Source organism: Dermacentor albipictus, chromosome 7, assembly GCF_038994185.2.
Source record: "Dermacentor albipictus isolate Rhodes 1998 colony chromosome 7, USDA_Dalb.pri_finalv2, whole genome shotgun sequence".
Classification (NCBI taxonomy): Eukaryota; Metazoa; Arthropoda; class Arachnida; order Ixodida; family Ixodidae; genus Dermacentor; species Dermacentor albipictus.
This window is the reverse complement of record NC_091827.1, coordinates 81,561,559-81,579,598: the sequence shown is the minus strand read 5'-3', so window position 1 is coordinate 81,579,598 and position 18,040 is coordinate 81,561,559. Positions and strand designations below refer to the sequence as shown.

Here is an 18,040-nt window from a genome sequence, read left to right as displayed (position 1 = left end):
GGAAACTTGACTCCGCTGATTGGAAGAGTTGTAAGGAATATACTTACCTAACACAAGATTTTATACGTGATTTTAGCATAGATAATGCTGTAGCATATTTTACCGCCTTTATTATTGATGCAGCTGAAAAGTTCATTCCACAAACAAATGGTCAGTCATCTAAGAAGCGTGTTCTTTGGTGGAGTGGCAACTGCAAGGATGCACGAAAAAGACAAAATAAGGCATTGGTCAGATTGCGCCAATATCCTACAGCGGAAAATCACATCGCATTTAAACACATCAAGTCACAAGGACGGCGCACGAGACGGCATGCTAGAAGAGCAAGCTGGGAGAGGTTTCTCTCACGCATCAACTCCTATACCCAGGAGGCAAAAGTATGGGATGGGCTGAGAAGGCTAAAGGGGCAGCAGATCAAACCGTTGCCTTTGATTGATGAACGAGGAAATACCTTGGAAAACCAGGTCCATGCCCTGGGATTACATTTTGTGCGTGTCTCAAGTTCCGTAAACTATTCACAAACATTCCTTAAATACAAGCAAATAACAAAACTGAAGTCAAGAAACCGTAAATGTAGACCAAATCTACCATACAACTGTCCTTTTAATACAGCCGAGCTTAGAGCTGCGTTGAGCTCGTGTATGAGCTCTGCACATGGTATTGACAAAATCATGTATGACGTGATTAAAATCCTACACACTGATACACAGATGGCACTTCTGGCACGTTCTAACTCTGTTTGGGTTGCTGGATACCTCCCATTCCCATGGAAAGAAGCTATCGTATTACCGGTCTTGAAACAAGGCAAGGACCCATCCGAGGTTTCCTGTTACCGCCCAATAGCACTGACAAGTTGCTTATGCAAGCTCTTCGAGAAAATGATAAATCGGCGTCTTTTACATTTCCTTGAGTCGAATAAAATGCTCGACCCTTATCAGTACGCCTTCAGAGAGGTTAGGTCGACTACTGACCAGCTCGTGCGCATTGAGGCAGGCATTCGCGACGCCTTTACCCATAAGCAGTTTTTTCTTTCTGTTTTCTTAGACATCGAAAAGGCAGATGACACGACATGGAGATATCAGATTTTGCAAGACCTCTAAGAAATGGGTATTCGTGGGAATATGCTTAAAGTAATTGAAAGTTACCTATCAAACCGTACATTTCGCGTTAGGGTGGGCAATGTTCTATACGGGCCATTTACACAAGAAACTGGGGTGCCGCAAGGAGGCGTATTAAGCTGTACCCTTTTTATAATCAACCTGAATTCCTTGCGCTTATCTATACCGCAGAGCGTGTTTTATTCGGTACACGTAGATGACGTACAATTAGGCTTCAAGTCATGTAACCTTTCTATTTGTGAGCGACGTGTCCAGCTTGGCTTGAATAAAGTGTGTAAATGGGCAGAGGAAAACGGCTTTAAACTGAATCCTGTCAAAAGCTCATGTGTCCTTTTCACACGAAAAAGAGGCCTATTTGCAGAGCCCAGTGTAGAACTACACGGGCAAAACATAACAGTTGTCAAACAACACAAATATTTAAGAGTGATATTAGATTCAAAATTGACCGTCATTCCACACTTAAAGCACCTAAAAGAGAAATGTCTAAAATCAATGCAGGTTCCTAAACTTTTGTGACATACAACATGGGGCAGTGACAGGAAGTGCCTGTTGAACGTGTACAAAAGTCTTATAGGCACACGCTTAGACTATGGGGCCATAGTATATCAATCTGCCAGTCCAAGCGCCTTGAAGATGCTTGACCCTGTTCACCACTTAGGTATCCGCTTGGCGACCGGTGCCTTCAGGAGAAGTCATGTAGAGAGTCTCTACGTTGAAGCTAATGACTGGTCGCTTCATCTTCAGAGGTCATGCTTCAGTTTCATGTACTTTCGAAAAGTGAACGCAAGCTGCGACCATCCCTCTTATGCAAGTAATAATGACGTGGCATCTGCAATGCTCTTTAATAATCGACCTGCAGCAAGAGAACCATTCTCTCTGCGCATTAGAAAGCTTAGTGAGGAAATACAAGTTCGAGTTCTTCAGCAAAACCTAATGGTCCTAGCTAAGCCATTGCCGCCATGGCAGTGGAAGCCCATAGAATGCGATACATCATTCGTAGAGGTGACGAAACACGCCCCAGAGGCCATATTCGAATGCACTTCTTGGAACTTCAGTCGGAGTACTCGTGCCTAGAGTTTTACACTGACGCTTCTAAATCACATGCCGGCGTGTTTTATGCTGCAATCGGACCATCCTTCTCTGAGTACGATGGACTGCATCCGGAAACAAGCATATTCACTGCGGAAGCTTATGCAATTCTATCTGCTGTTAAACAAATCAAGAAAGCAAAGTTGCACAACGCCATTATATACACCGACTCTTTAAGCGTTGTAAAAGCCCTAATGTTCCTCCGCAATCATCGAAACCCTGTACTTACCGAGCTTTATTCCGTTATTTGCACATCGTACATGTCTCAGCAACAAGTCATATTATGCTGGGTGCCTGGACATAGGGGCATTGAGGGTAATATGCTGGCTGACCAAATTGCCACATCAATTGCTTCATAAGATATCCATTCTACCACTGCGCTACCTGCCTTAGACCTAAAACCTTTCATCCGAAAGAAACTCAGAAGCCACTGGCAGCGCTTATGGTATGCTGAAACCAACAGTAAGCTTCGTTTGATTAAACGAAAACTGGGTAATTGGTGCTCCGCAACAAAAACACGACGAACAGAAGTCCTATTCTGTCGTCGCAGAATAGGACACACATATGCCACACAGCCTGCTAACTGGAAATGAACCACCATCCTGCGGTAGATGCGGTGAAAGGCTCACCGTCCTTCATGCCCTGCTGGAGTGTCGGCAAGCCGAAACAGAGAGAAAGAAACACTTTCCCCTAGCATACCGGCAGCACATCCCCTTTCATCCTGTAATGTTCCTTGGTACAGAACCGTTGTTTGACACCAGAGCAGTCCTAAGTTTCTCTAGCGATTTTCTCTTACATGTTGTTCGCCCTACGAATTTGTAGCACATCCTCTCTCAAGAGGATGCTGCTGCGATACTTTTGCACAGCACATACCTTCAGGCCCTTCCGTTTTAAGGGCTCTCTTAGGCAGTAGTGCATCTTGCAAACGTTCATTATATGAACGTTTGCAAGAAACCATTCTATCACAATGTCTCTTTTTTGGTCTTATTAGTACTCATTAGTCACTGCCATCATTTTATTACCTAAAGCTTTTATGCACTTACAGAGATTGCTTTTAGGCCCCTTTACAGCTATGCCACAATCACTTGCGGAATACATCTACCCACCGCATCTACCCACCGCATCTACTTACCCATCTACCCACTGACCTGGCGCTCTTTGGTCATAATTGACCCTTGCGCCATAAAACAACAAATTCATTCATTCATCATTCTACATGATAAAAAACGAACATTGGCGTCATGTAAATTCAGATCTTGTGATTAACAAATCAATTTTTTCAGCTGCAGATGGCTCTGAATGGGGTCCCAAACGAATCAACCAGCATGCACTGTAACCATTTCGTCAATGAATAAAAAACCACAATCGAAAGCCATCGGGACAACAGCCCCACGCTTTTTGCGCATGTTTAAAAAGTGCGGCAAGCTAACAAGAATAGTCTGACGAATGAAAAGACCTCATAAATAAGGGCTCGTTTGTCTCACTTCATTAGCGCACATAGCGACTCGTACTTGCGCCGATTACGTCAGCAAGTAGCTCCCGGTTCTGTGTTCAGGAGTGAACCACGACAGACCACTTACAACTGCTTCAAAACCACAAAAGCTTTTGTTTGGCACCGGGACAGACGACGACGGAGCACACCGAACGTTAAAGACCGTGGTGTCAAACAGTCACTTTCAATCAAGATCGCACCCGACTGGATCAAATTTCCCACTTTCGATCAAGCATGGTTACTGGTACACGGTCCATCAAATCGAATCGAACTAGTTTAGCTCATTCGGCATGACAGCGCTGACGACAGCCAACAATTGCGATCATGAAGCTCGAGCTGTACGCGCCGAGCGCGATTTACTGAGCACATGCCGACAAAATTGATGTCAAAAGTGACTATGCAGCTGTACCTGCCTCACATGGAACTGTATGGCGATCTACAGCAACAATTTCGCATGGCCATCAAATGATAGGCCACGGCTTACAATGCGGCGGAGCGAAATGAGGCATGCATCGCGAACAGCGAGACGTCGATTGAAGATCAGTCAACCTATTAGACGCAAAACTTTTTCAGGGTGAAACTTTAGTGACTTCAATGTTAGTGTCACAGCAGGCTTTAATGACATGCAGGATGACTTGGTGCAGTTGTTTTCTCTGCTGCGAACACCAGTTCGCGCGAACGTCCAGGCTGACGGCTTCTTTCAAAGCGAGAACATGTGAAGTAGCGTACAGCTTGTCTGTGCTTGTTAACGCAGCAGTATGAAATTACTCTCTTGTTCCTTTAATATGCTTAAAGCCGGAAAAAGTATTTGCGACATCACCGAGGACCACAAATACACCTTCATGTACACAAAAGAAAAGGAAACGGCAAATCACGGCAAAACGTGTGGCTTTCGGGGACATGTACACGAAATTTAAATTTCGCAGTCTGCCCACGTTCCCAGTGTCGCACTGTTCGCCACAGGCGGCGCTGAGCAGCATGACACCGCTTCGGCTTTGTGGCGGCTACGTGTTCAATGGTTGGAGCCTATCCCTTGTACTTTTTTCGTTAACGAGGCCCTCAAAAAGAAGGCTGTCTAATTACACCACAATACTGCAATACTATAGCGCACGAAGCGCAGTCACGCCGTTTTATCTTATATTTCCCAGGCTTTCCTTAAACGTCGAAACAAGTATCACCCCGCAGCATGTATGTTGCCACAAAAAATTGCATCGGTCGTTGCAGCGAAACGCACTTGGCCTTAAAGTAAATATTCAAAAGTTTGCATAATTCATCTTAGTTAATTCACCACTTAAGCGGAATATTAAAGAAACAACTCTAAGGATCGCAATATGACGGCAAACCATATGCCGTTGGTTTGATTCAGCTTCGGCTAAACACTTTTATATGTCCTTAGTTCACGTTACGTGGAACACCCTCTCTCTCTCTCTCTATATATATATATATATATACTTATATATATGTAGCATATATATATATATATAGCAGTGCCTTGTCTTAATAATAGAACGATAGCCTCAGCGTGCTCAAATGTTACAATCATCCTACTAGATAGCCAAAAATAATCCAGAAACATCACCACGCCATCTTCTGTTTGATTTCCCCGACATAGTGCCTACTGCGAACAACTAGGTAGATGACGCACATTTACTACTACTATAAATGTATTATTGCTTGTGCAATATATCAACTGCTGGTATTTCATCCGCTTTTCATTTTATTTAATTATTTTATTTATTATTAATTTTATTTAATTCATTTTATTTCACCTACATTCATACCTGTTTAGTAATCTTTTCATCTTTTGAACATATGATAAGAGGTCCCCCCCACAGTTTTTCACTATGAGACCAGTTGCTTCACGATGAATGTGCCTACTTCTATATATTGCCACATCCTATATGGTCGCCGCGGGAATGTGCCAGGAGATGAAAACGACGTTGAAGAAGCGCGTGAGTAGAAAAACAGACGAAAACGACGTCGTGTTGACTGTTGGGATAAAGTGCTTTTACACGTCCTCGACACTGGCTTTCCCGTCTCATACTAGGTTGTGACACTGGTGGAGGTGCGGGGTAGGATTGCCTCATGCTCGGCACCCCTTCGCGGAGCCATACATCGAACGCGGAATCACCTGCGTTCGTCGAAACTCCTGTTCACCGGTACAGTCTCCACCTGCTAGGCCTGACGCCCGAGTTCAACCCTTTGCAGGACCCTACAGTAGCGCGTCTACCTACTTCCACCATGGCTACTGCAACTTCATCGCAGGTGACGCTACAAAATCCTAAGATGCCAGGAAGTTTCCACGGTGACGCTTTTGAAGATGCCCAAGATTGGCTGGAGCAATTAGAGCGTGTCGCCAGTTATAATGACGGGGGCTCCCAACAAAAGCTGGCTAGTGTCTATTTTGCGCTTCAAGACAGTGCGCGGACGTGGTTTGTGAACCGGGAGAGATGTTTCACCACATGGGATGCCTTCCGCACACAGCTGCTAGAGACATTCACTAGTAGCGACAGAAGAGACAACGCGCAGCGCCTGCTCAAATCCCGTATTCAAAAACCAAACGAGAGCATTGCCGTGTTTGTAGAAGATATGGCCCGCCTTTTCCGCAGACCCTAAGATGGCCAAAGAAAAGAAGTTACGCTATCTCTTGCGCGGAGTGAAAGAGGAACTGTTTGCCTGACTCGTGAGGAACCCACCGACGGCAGTGGCAGAAATCACTAAGGAGGCTACCGCTATAGGACGGGTACTAAAGCAACGGTACCGCCAATATCATCGCACGAACTCACCAGTGAATCCTTCAATTCTGCCTGAGAGCTGTAGTATGTCTCTGCGTGAGGTCATCCGGGAGATTGTGCGAGAGGAGATCCGGCAGCTCTGGATTTCTCCCGAGCAATACGCTCAGCTGGTCTAACTTTAAAACCTGAAAAGTGCCATTTTGGCTTTGAAGAACGTCAATTTCTCGGTCACGTTGTTAGTCGTGAAGGTGTCCGACCTGACCCTGATAAAATGTCTTCCGCTGCTAATTTCCCAACGCCATCAGATAAAAAGGCCGTGCGACGTTTTCTGGGCCTTTGCGCCTACTACCGACGTTTATGGCGGAATTATCACGCATTGCATGGCCATTAATACATCTTGCAAGAGTAGATGTCCCCTTCGTGTGGGGTGAAGACCAGCAACGGGCATTTCACTACCTACGGCAACGGCTGCAGACGCCTCCCGTGCTCGCACACTTTGATGACGACGCTCCTACGATTCTTCATACCGAGGTTAATAATGTCGGCCTCGGCGCAGTGCTTTACAGCGGCAGGACGGCACCGAAAGAGTGATTGCTAACACCAGCAGGACGCTATCAACGACGGAGGCAAACTACTCCACCACCGAAAAAGAATGTCTCGCACTGGTGTGGGCCGTCCTGAAATTTCGGCCATATTTGTATGGTCGGTGTTTCACCGTTGTCGGTGGCCATCATGCACTTTGCTGGCTGACTAATTTAAAAGATCCAGCTGGTCGGCTTGTGCTCTGGAGTCTTCGGCTCCAAGAGTTCGACTTCACGGTTTTATACAAATCGGGGAAAAGACACACCGACGCCGACTGCCTTTCTCGGTCTCCTGTTGAGAGTGCAGTGCACGACGATGATGACACGGCTTTTCTAGGCGTGCTAGATACTGTCGCCGTTTCACGCCACCCACGCGAGGATGCAGAACTGGTTCCTCTTTTCGATTACTTAGAGGGAAAGACAAGCAGCGTGCCGAGGTTATTAGCGGGAGGGCTGCCTTCGTTTCGCTTGCGCCACGACGTTCTCTATAAAAAGAGCTTTTCACCTAGTGGCAGCAGATACCTACCTGTCATTCCCGCATCTCTTCGCGACGAAGTCCTACATGCCTGTCACAACGAGCCGACCGCTGGTCACTTGAGCTACACCCGCACATTGGCGAGAATTAGGCTAAAGTACTATTGGCTGAGACTTGCGTCGATCGTGAAACGCTACATACAGACATGCCTGGATTGCCAGCGCCGCAAAGCCCTACCTGGCAAGCCAGCTGGACTGCTGCATCCTGTTCAGATACCGCAAGCGCCGTTCGAACAAATTGGCATGTGCCTTTTAGTTCCGTTTCCACTGTCTACTGCCGGAAATATATGGATAATCGTCGTCGCGGATTATGTTACTGAATACGCCGAAACAGGTGCTATCCAGCGTGGAACAGCAGCCGAAGCAGCACGATTTTTCATCGAAGCCGTCGTCCTAAGGCATGGTGCTACCGCAGTGGTCATAACAGACAGAGGATCTGCGTTCACGGCTGCGCTTCTGGACATCGTTTTGCTACTAAGTGGTACCACTCCCCTAACGGCCACGGCTCATCATCCCCAAACCAATGGGCCGATAGAACGCTTGAATAATAGCCTGGCAGACACGATGAGTATGTACATCGACGTCTACCACAGGAACTGAGACGAGATTTTACCATATGTTACATATGCGTATAAGACGGCTCGTCAAGAGACAACACGCGTGACGCCTTTCAACCTCGTTTACGGCCGGGAAGTGACAACCATGTTGGACGCAGTGCGGCCGCACGAGTGCGGTGACGACGAGAGTGGTGCCGAGGAGTTTACGCAGCGCGCAGAGGAAGCCAGGCAGCTTGCGCGTTTCCGTATCGAAGAACAACAGGAACACGATTCCCGACACTACAATCTTCGGCACAGACCCGTCACATACAACGTCGGTGACCAGGTGTGGGTCTGGACTCCAATTCGTCGCCGTGGGCTGTCTGAGAAAGTCCTGCGAAGATACTTCGGCCCGTATACAGTTCTGCGATGCATCAGCAATGTGAATTATGAAGTTGTCCCCGACAGCCATAACTGCTCCAAACGCCGGCGGCATCTGCCCGAGGTTGTGCGCGTGCTTTGTATGAAGCCATACTTTTCCTCATGACCTCAACTTTGCACCATTTATGCACAACCTTCGGAGGTTAGTGCATCGGGACGATGCCTTTTTTTTTTCAAAGGAGGGGCAAATGCCACATCCTATATGGTCGCCGCGGGTATTTGCCAGGCGATGAAAACGACGTTGAAGAAGCAGGTGAGTGGAAAAACAGAGACGACAACGACATCGTGTTGACTGCTCGGATAAAGTGCTTTTACACGTCCTGGACACCGGCTTTTCCGTCTCCTACTAGGCTGTGACATAATGAAATAACTGACTAATAACAAGGGGACCTCGAGGGCGTCGTTGACGTAGCGTTGCGTCGTTACTGTATTGTCAAAAACGATGGGTCCGATGATGTTGCCATCAAAAATACAGCACCACACATTAAACGACTACTGGTATTCGTGTCGTGTTTTTCCTAGCCAGTGGGGACTCCTATCACTCCAGTAGTGCGCGTTGTGAAGATTAACTCGTGCGTTTCTGGAGTAATTAGCCTCAACCGTCCAAAGCGCGCGAGTTATAAAGTTCGGTTCTCTTTAACATTTCGTGAAAATCTAATTGTCAAAGTCAAATCTGTTTTCAAAATCTCGGTCTTCAAGTTTTTCATGATGTACATTGTACTCCTTGAGAAAATTTTTTGAAAGATTATTGACATCTCATTGTTCAACGTCAACAAATCGCATTGAAAGAACATCGGGGAATTGTTGGAAGATTATTGAGGAAGTTGTTGACAAGTGCTCATAATTGGCCTGTTACATTTTGTCGATTCATCATGGGGGCCTTTCAATTTGAAAGATCATTGTTGTACTGCTGAAACTATGACGTATTTCAATGTTGAAAGCCTATTGCAGGACTCCAGATGTGTTGAGTCTCAAAACTGAAAGGCCATTGAGGTATTATTGAAATGTGTTGTTTGTCCATGTTGAAAGCCCATTGAAGCATTGTTGCAGATCTGTTGAGCTTCAACATTGAAAGTCCTTTGAAATATTGTTGCAGCTGTGTTGAACCTCAACTCTCAAATTACGTTGAAAGCCCTTTGTGCCCCAGTGTGTATTTACAGTGTTTAATACTGCAATTTTCTTAAAATACTGCTGAGCTATATTGTGTTGCATATAATTATATTTCATGTCATGTTGATATGTTTGCTGTGAGGGTATAGGGTTAATATTCAAATACAGGTGCTTTTGTATTGCAGGCCTTGGTCACCCTGGGCTCAAAAGCGTGCTCCTAGATTGCCTGTAATAAACCCTATTGTAAAGCTGCTAGCAGTACTGTTATGCCACTTTTTCAATTTCCACAGTGAATGGTCCTTCACGAACTCAGGAGTGCTGAACTGATGCAGACAGATACCATATTCCTAGGTGAACTGTTTATTTGTAACCTAACATCTGTGTAAATGTAGAACCATTTGTACTTTGAGAACATCAAAAACTTCTTAAAAACAATCGCAAAGTACAAACTTTCTGCAGCTTGACACCATAACAAAATGGAATACCGACAGATGTATTCTGTGTGGCCCTCAAGTAAAACACATTTCCCAAAAGAAAGAAATCTCAAAAATAAATACCTAAATATTTAAATGTACTAGCAGACTGACATGACTGTAAATAAAAACACTCAAGAAAGGTACTTGCTTTCTTTATTAGGTAGCGAGTGGTACAACCATGGCATGATTCGCTTGAGCCCACAGCACTCACTGAGACACTGATATTCAGGGTGGTTATCTTCAACTTTCATAGAATTTATTAAAGACTGGCTGTTGCAGCTAACATAATTCTATATGCAGAGTGCCAAACATTACTTGCATGAGAAATCAAGACGCATATTCAGCTAATTAACAAAAACTCACTTCCTAATAATTTTTCACAATATGTAGCCGGTAATTTTACAAGGTGTATGCACTTAGAATGAATTTCGAGAATGGCACCAGTAATATTGCATTTACGTTTCAACAAAACGCACTGTTATGCATTGAAGCGCAGAAGTAACAGGAATGCCCATGTATGTCGTCTCATATTTATGATACAACTTGATACAACATCTCCGAAATTGTAGAATGGGCTCAAATTTCGGGGGACCTGCTAGGCGTGTTGGACAAAATAAATTAGTGGTTATTCTGCATTTTTGCAGGTCTTTCTTTCTACCTATATATCGCTAATGTCGGACTAACGAGAACCACACCACTTCACTGCTCTCCAAGTGCATTAACGAAGGGTCCCGTAGATAACGTGACTTCCTTTAAACCGTTCAGTGATTCAGTGTTTGGCTTTACCTGTTAGCCTGTTGCTGCGCCTCCGCTTTCCGCAACTTCAATTCCGCCGTCAAACAACCCTATTCTTGGCATTTTTAGTGCGCATGAAAGCGGCATTGCCATGGTGCGCGCAGCAATGTTGCTGTGCAAATTTTCTCTGAGGCCATTAAAGGTTCGCTGCGCAAACGTCACCTGGATAGCCCTGGCCAAACCTAGCTAAGGTAGAAGTAAACTACAACAAAAAGCTTACTTCTCACATGCCGATCTTCTGAGATGAGGATGAAATTCACTTGCCCAATTCAATGGAGCATCAAGGCACGTGGTATCCGGTAATATTTCCCTCCCACGATTAAAAAAAAGTTTCAGTTTTGTTCTCAGCCAGGTTACTGCATCCGCATGCGCAGCCGCCGGGAATGAAGACATGATGGTCTACACGGTGGGAGTTGCAGCCAATGGTCGAGTAAGCTCGCCAGCAAACAACCATTACGACATTCGCGTCACCGCAGCATTCACTGCAGCATGTCGAGGCCGGTGCCTGGAAGCTCTATGACGGCGACGAACCACGTGATTGTTGCTATCTATGGGAGGGCAGGTGCTGCGAGGAAAACGAATGCGATGCTCTGAAAATTCTCTTTCTAGTGACTCTACCGCCTCACAGATTGGCTCAGGCTAAAGCGCCCGAATGCGAAACTATTACCGCTTCTACCCTGCTAGTGTGTGATCAGCTGTCAGAAGGGCTATTGTCTGATTCCTAATGCACAATGCTCCATTCATGTTGCAATTTATAGAAGGGTAGAGGGAAGACATGTGCAATAGTTGGCTCCTGAAACAGCGCCTGCCATAAAAGAATGCAATGAATATGTGCTGCGATGCTCACAAACTGCTGGAGGGGGGGGGGTACACAATAGCTCCCGCGTTACCGGTTCTTCGCAATGCATGCTTTTCATCGAGGCTGGAAAAAAATGCTCTAGTCTGCCAGCATGGGATGACCAGCCTCAACAAAAGAGAGGACTTGAACCCCAAAACGTCGGCAAGAGTGAGTAGCGCTCGTTACACTGTGACCAAGTAAGTTTCTCGCACGTATCTCCCCGAACGCACACTGAAATATATGGCTACCTTATCGATTACGTATCAAGAAAAGTCAATGGGAGCACTCACTTTAGTCAATGCGCCGGAGCATGATTGATGTACAACAGCGACAGCACACAAACGTTCAAGGTGAACGTTTCGTGAGGATCCGCAAATTAAGCGAGCAAATAGCGATAATACATCGTTGCTACAAGCTTTTACAAAGTGCATAGCATCTACGTTCCTAGCAAACAGCACATCGAGAATAAACCTACCACGACTGAGCAGACCCATGAGCAATTAGGCAGGAAACAAACAATCAGATTATGACTACAGTGAAAGACGTTACTGAGTCAGAAACATGACAAGCCACTGCGTCAACGTTATCGGCGAATAATCAAAGAGCGAAGCATAAACGATACTGATCCCGATTTCATTTGCAATCGGAAAGTTTGAACGGCTCGGAATATATTTATAGTCCCATTTCTAGTGCAAACACCATCCGCGGTGCTCGCACCATCTGAGCAAGTCACAATGAGCTTGAAAGGCGCTCACATGTTTTCTGAAGCTGTGGTCAAGGTTCGTCTTTCCCACCCATTCACTATCCATGATATCCGCCGAAATATTTGCTGAGCTGCCCTGGGGCGTTGTCATGCACATCCGTGGCCAACACGGAGCCAACTGAGGTACTGTTGAAGGCAGCCGAGGCAAGCAATGGACGCGCCACCATGAGATCAGACATGGCGGCACTCACAGGAAGACGTTAAAAGGCTCTGTTCATATGGCGTGACACTATCTGGAACAACAGCAGCTGCAGCAGCCACGCCAACCTGAGGGCAGGTAGTAAAAAAAAACATTTGCTTGAAAAAAGGCAGCCCTCAGACAATAACTGCGCTAGGCAGCTCTAATACGGCTTGACCCTATGATAATATCCTTTGACGATATGGCTATCACACTTACATAATGGCCTTTCTGTGACCTTCAAATTGCACGGAATGCCCCTGAGCCTTTGAATATCCATTTCGGGTACATGCAGCGACTCTATAAATGTTTACTCTGTTCCAACTCTGTCATCTTTGCAGATCACGGTATTGTGATTGTATGAATTGCACATCTATTTACGTTTAGTTGCTATTGGTGGAGCCTAAGAAACCGCAGAAAACTCGAAAATAAATACTACATCTCCGATAGTATCGCACAGGAACAGCATAATTTCTTCAATGCTGACTACAATTACAAATTCTTATGCGTTGCCTTGGAACGGTCGCCCACGGTTTTGCGGACCCGGCAAAATAGCGATCTTGTTATCTTCCTAGCAAATCTCACCTAACAAAGAAGTCCACCGGAGAGAATCGTTCGCGATAATCCCACGCTTGCTGCTGATGGCGGTCCAGATTCAGCAGAAGGGTTCTTCGAAACGACTTAGCAAACAAAAATATAACGCTATGTGAAGGTTAGTGCATCCGAAAATAATATTCTAACTCTGCCACAAGATAGCTTGGAACGTTGAAGATCCTTTGGCATGTGCAATACTTGCTACCTCCGACTTCAGTGGCGCAAATGTTTACAGAATATCGACAGAAGTGATTATGCACAATTATAAGTATATGATTACGCCAGTTTCTTGGACTTAGATTCTTGGACCATCTGTTCATTCTACATCTCGTCCATGTCTTTCGGCATATCGGTGGCAATGATGTGTCTGATGCAGCAAGCCCCGCTTTCAGCCCTGCTACATCAACAAATATTTCCGTAAGCTTCCTGTAGATCATGCAACTCCAAATAAAACTGTTTCTGCATTTAAGGATTTGGCATGAAGAAACGTACAATAGAATGTGGCACGCTTGACAAGGAAAACAATCTTACGTGCGCAAGCAAAACTGACAAATACAGAATTCAATGCCAATGTTGGTTCTTTACACGCATGCAAATGTAGCATCATGGGGCACAAGAGTACAGAGAGCTTTTCCTTATGAGAAACCGAAGCCTCTCAACATGCACTAGGGTTATGAGGAAATGACGTTCTTGAGAGGAACCATCACAGCTGAAACAGTCACATTATTGTTGTTGAGGTTCGGCCATCTGTGTAAGTTATGCTAGATATAGGGGAGCCGAGTCGCCAGCCACACAGCACCGGCACTGCTGCGCTTTCTGGGTGTAAATGGCAATGGTGGTTTTCGAAGGCCGTACCTCTTTGAATATCCCCAGAAAATCTGATCTTTCTTCCTAAGGCCACTCTTCGATGCGCTAATTTGGTCTTCGTATCCCTGCTTTGGAGCAGTAATGTCACTTCAAAACAGACATTTTTATCGAGGTCATCTTTCGGTTAATTTTATTGCCATGGTTGTAACAAACCTAACATTTACTGAGGCGCTGTCACCATTTTATGTTGCATAACATTGAAACGCTGACCCCTTATGTGCAGTGGTACTGCAGTGGTTTTGCCAAGTGGGAAGTGTCGTTGGCTTGATCGGCGCAAAATTTGCTTCACTTACGTATTCCTTTCTGCTATACCGTCAATTTTCGTGCGTTATGTTAAATTTTAGTAATGATCTCTCTCTCTCTCTCTCTCTCTCTCTCGTACCTTCCGCATACGGTTCTTGCATCATGAGACCTCCCAATGTATATGTATGCGACCTTCTCAAATAAAATCTGAAAAAGGAATCTCTTAATTATGCGGCTCGTATAAACAGTAAATGTCAAGAATTCTTCACTATTTCGAGCATATGACAAACACGCCTGATTTATAGAATATGCAGTGTACGCAAGCAGAGCTTCACAGTAGTGGAACCGCTAATAGAGTCTCACCAATTGAAGTGTCAGAAATGTCCTAAGCGATTTGCCAATGCTCTCCCGTTCTCTCACTTTATCTACAGACTAATTAACTGCTTGCTTAGAGGGTTCGAGACAGAGCTTACTTGTAAGAGAATTCGACATGCAATGGGACTCGAATGGCCAGGTGGCAGGTAAAAAAAGTGCTTCTTTACTGTGCAGATGCTTTGGTGTGTCTTCGTCACTAATGATAATCAGGCAGCTGACAAATGGCAGTAGATCTAACACTACTAACACCCTGCAAAAGTGCACAAAGACGCCCGTTGCCCAGTTAACAGCTAGAAGAACAAAATAATTTCACTAACGACAGCTTTCTGAAAATTTTTGGACATGAGCTCATTGAGCTGCGACCTTTGGCATCATTGAAAGCCTCATCGAGTAACATTTACGAAAACGACACCCCCTTATTTTTCTGTGGACACCCTCAAGACCGCGGTCAACGAACCTTGCCGAGTGTTACTCCGAGCAGCGAGCACGAGAGGCTGACAGTGCAACCTTCTTGGCAGCACGAGGCGAAACGCGTTCTCTGAACTTGGCCACTCGGCCTCTTGTCGTCGTGTTCGCCAGTCCGAGCATGGTGGTTACGCGAAATGCCCTTTCCCGCCCTTTGTGAAGACCGGCGGAAGAGGGAGATAGATAAAGACTTGTCGAAAACGCGTATTTTCGCCTTCGACTCTCCATCACAAAAGCTGATAGCGTATCTGCACGGGAGTCTGCTGTGGCATTCAATTCCGTCGCGTACTACTTAGGAAACCCTTACAGAATAGGAGGTTCGCACAGTCTTGCGCAGCCAAATGCATCCCTGTATTTTTTTTCTTCTTTTTCTGACATTTCTTAGCGCACCGCAAGAAACCAAACTTAGTCAATTACAAATTATGGCAAGCACAATTTTTAAATGTATCGTGCACTCAACTTTACACCCATTACCTCGTCGGGTTTTTACCCTAATTCTACAGCGCTTTTCGTGCGAAATTGGTAACGGGAAACAAGAGTCGAAAGTTGAAAAATTGGGCGATCTACCATGAAAGATAGCCGAGGCAACAGCCAAAGATGAACGAAAAGTAAAAATTAACCGTTGTTTTTGAAAATATTGATAGAGGAAAATGTATTTCTTTCAAAAGAAAGCGAAAATACTGCCGGAAGTGGAAAATTGTTCCGTGTGTTTTCAATGATGTTTCTGCAGTTATCAGTCGACCCAAAGTGCCCGACATAGGCACTTCTCTGCTGTGCTTATGTGGGTGTTTTTCTAACCTTCCACGGTGGGAGCAGTACGTCGAGAACCACATCGTCGTGCGCTCTACGCTGTTGAACGGGACTGGCGGCCACGCATCGTTACACAACTTCCCAAATAACAATACAAGCCAGTTTTGGCACTTTACTTGGTAGAACAGTAAACGAGGAATCCAAAAGAACTGTGATTGTTCCGCAAATATATATTTCTCTATAATTCTGCCAGAGCGAATTAGAAAAAGCACTGCCAGAAATCCTTATTTTGCGCTTTCGTGTGTTTACTTGTTCTTGGCTGTGTCCTTCCTGCGTGTTTCCTGCGCGAGTCAATTTAATGTGGTTCCTGGTTTGCCAAGTAAAAGCGAAGCGTATATCACAGGTGTACTTATCAGATATACCTGATTTCATTTTTCTTTTACAGGTTTACGCACCTCTATAGCGAACGGTGGGAATTATTAACGCTTGTTCAAGTAAAAGTGCACCCACCCCTCCTTTGCATAGAAAAGTTACCTTAAGGGTTGAACCCTCCCCCCTCCCCTCCACGGGGAAGAAATCAGGAGTACGTGCCAGGCTAGCTCGTATTTTTAAGTAGCTATATTCAACGCGTATCTTTTTTGGTTTCATATGAAGCGCCCAGTCTGTAGGTAGCCCCTTGTGATTTTCACTGTATAGTGGCACAAAAACGTACTTCTGCCATAACCCTCCCCCCACACACAAACACACGTATTATATGCACTGCCTCCATGTTGCAAATTTGGAATTTATTCCGCAATTAGTCTTTCCTCTGAAAAATAAAAAGCGCTTGACTTTGTAAGTCAATAAAAAAATTTCACAGGAATTTTTTCGTTTCATTTGCTCTCAATTTTCATACATGCCTATTTATGCTCGCCTATTTCTAATAGTTGGGCTACCTCACTGCAAACCTCGAGCTGGCGCACTTCTACGGCAAAAATTTTGAAGTATTGCTTCCAACTAACAAATCTATTCACGGGATATTTATTGTGTTAGCATTATTAGGGTACTTTACGCACTTTCTGCGGGCTAACTACGGTATCCGCCGATACCTCAAGCAGCACCCAGACCACCGTGCTGCAGACGACTCGTTCCCTCCCCGTGTTCGTGGCTGGCCTCGTATAGTGCTACTGCACTGTTAGTGCAAGTAAGTGTTGTTTCTGTGTTAGTGCGCAAACGCCTGTATCGTCAAGGACGTGCGCACAGTCTGTCGTGTACGTCCTGTGGCTCCTGTGAGACATTTGAACAGCTTGTATTGGAGTGTCCCGCATTCGTCACACAACGGGCAATGCTCATTAAGGAATATGGACTGATTGGACTAAAGTGTACGACCCTTGACGATTGCCTCTTCCTGAGAGGGAGTGCTGCTCAACGCGACCAGGCCCATAACTTACCACTTTCATGGTCCGACGCAGTCAGGAGACTTTGAGTGCTTGCACAAGAGATCATGCTCTCTAAATGGTGCACACCAAGCAGCCACACCAACCGGAACAATCGTCAATACCACCTGCCCTCTTTGCTGCATCTCCTCCCTGTCTTTCCTTTGGCTTTCTCTCTCCTTCTCTCTCTCTCTGTATGCCAACTGGACTCCGCCTCAGAGAGGCGACTCTGCTTTATCGCTTATGGCTAGGTGTGGCATTCAGAAAATCTTACTCATTTGTCATTGGAATGACCGACAACGCTCTCTGCAATGCCTGTCTTTGCAAGGAGACGCTAGAACACATTCTGTGCGACTGTCCTGAATATTATCTTCAGAGACAGTCCATGGCGTCCATTCTAGAGCACCTTGACAATAGACCATTGTCAGTTGAAATGATGTTCACATGTTGCCAACAGAATACATCGCAGCTGAAGGCGACGAAGGGACTACTTCGGTTTTTGAAAGAGAAGGGCTTGGACAAGCGGCTGTGACAGCGATGTCACGTACCACGCAAGAGTGACGGACTGTAACTGACGATGTGTGTGCCATGCTATGTTCTCTCTTAATCTCTCCTCCCCATCTTTCATCACCCCCATCCCGCTTCCAT

The 18,040-nt window shown here is 45.4% G+C and overlaps 1 protein-coding gene across 1 annotated transcript in view; it reads right to left on the bottom strand.

The window, feature by feature from the left end:
- The window catches only part of LOC135896907 (uncharacterized), a 35,544-nt gene extending 28,986 nt beyond the window's left edge, over positions 1–6,558 (bottom strand). Inside the window, exon 1 of the mRNA XM_070521342.1 lies at positions 6,483–6,558. Coding sequence (XP_070377443.1) covers positions 6,483–6,537 — 55 coding nt within the window. The 5' untranslated portion in view covers positions 6,538–6,558. The remainder of the gene's footprint in view (positions 1–6,482) is intronic.
- Between the last annotated feature and the right edge of the window lie 11,482 nt (positions 6,559–18,040).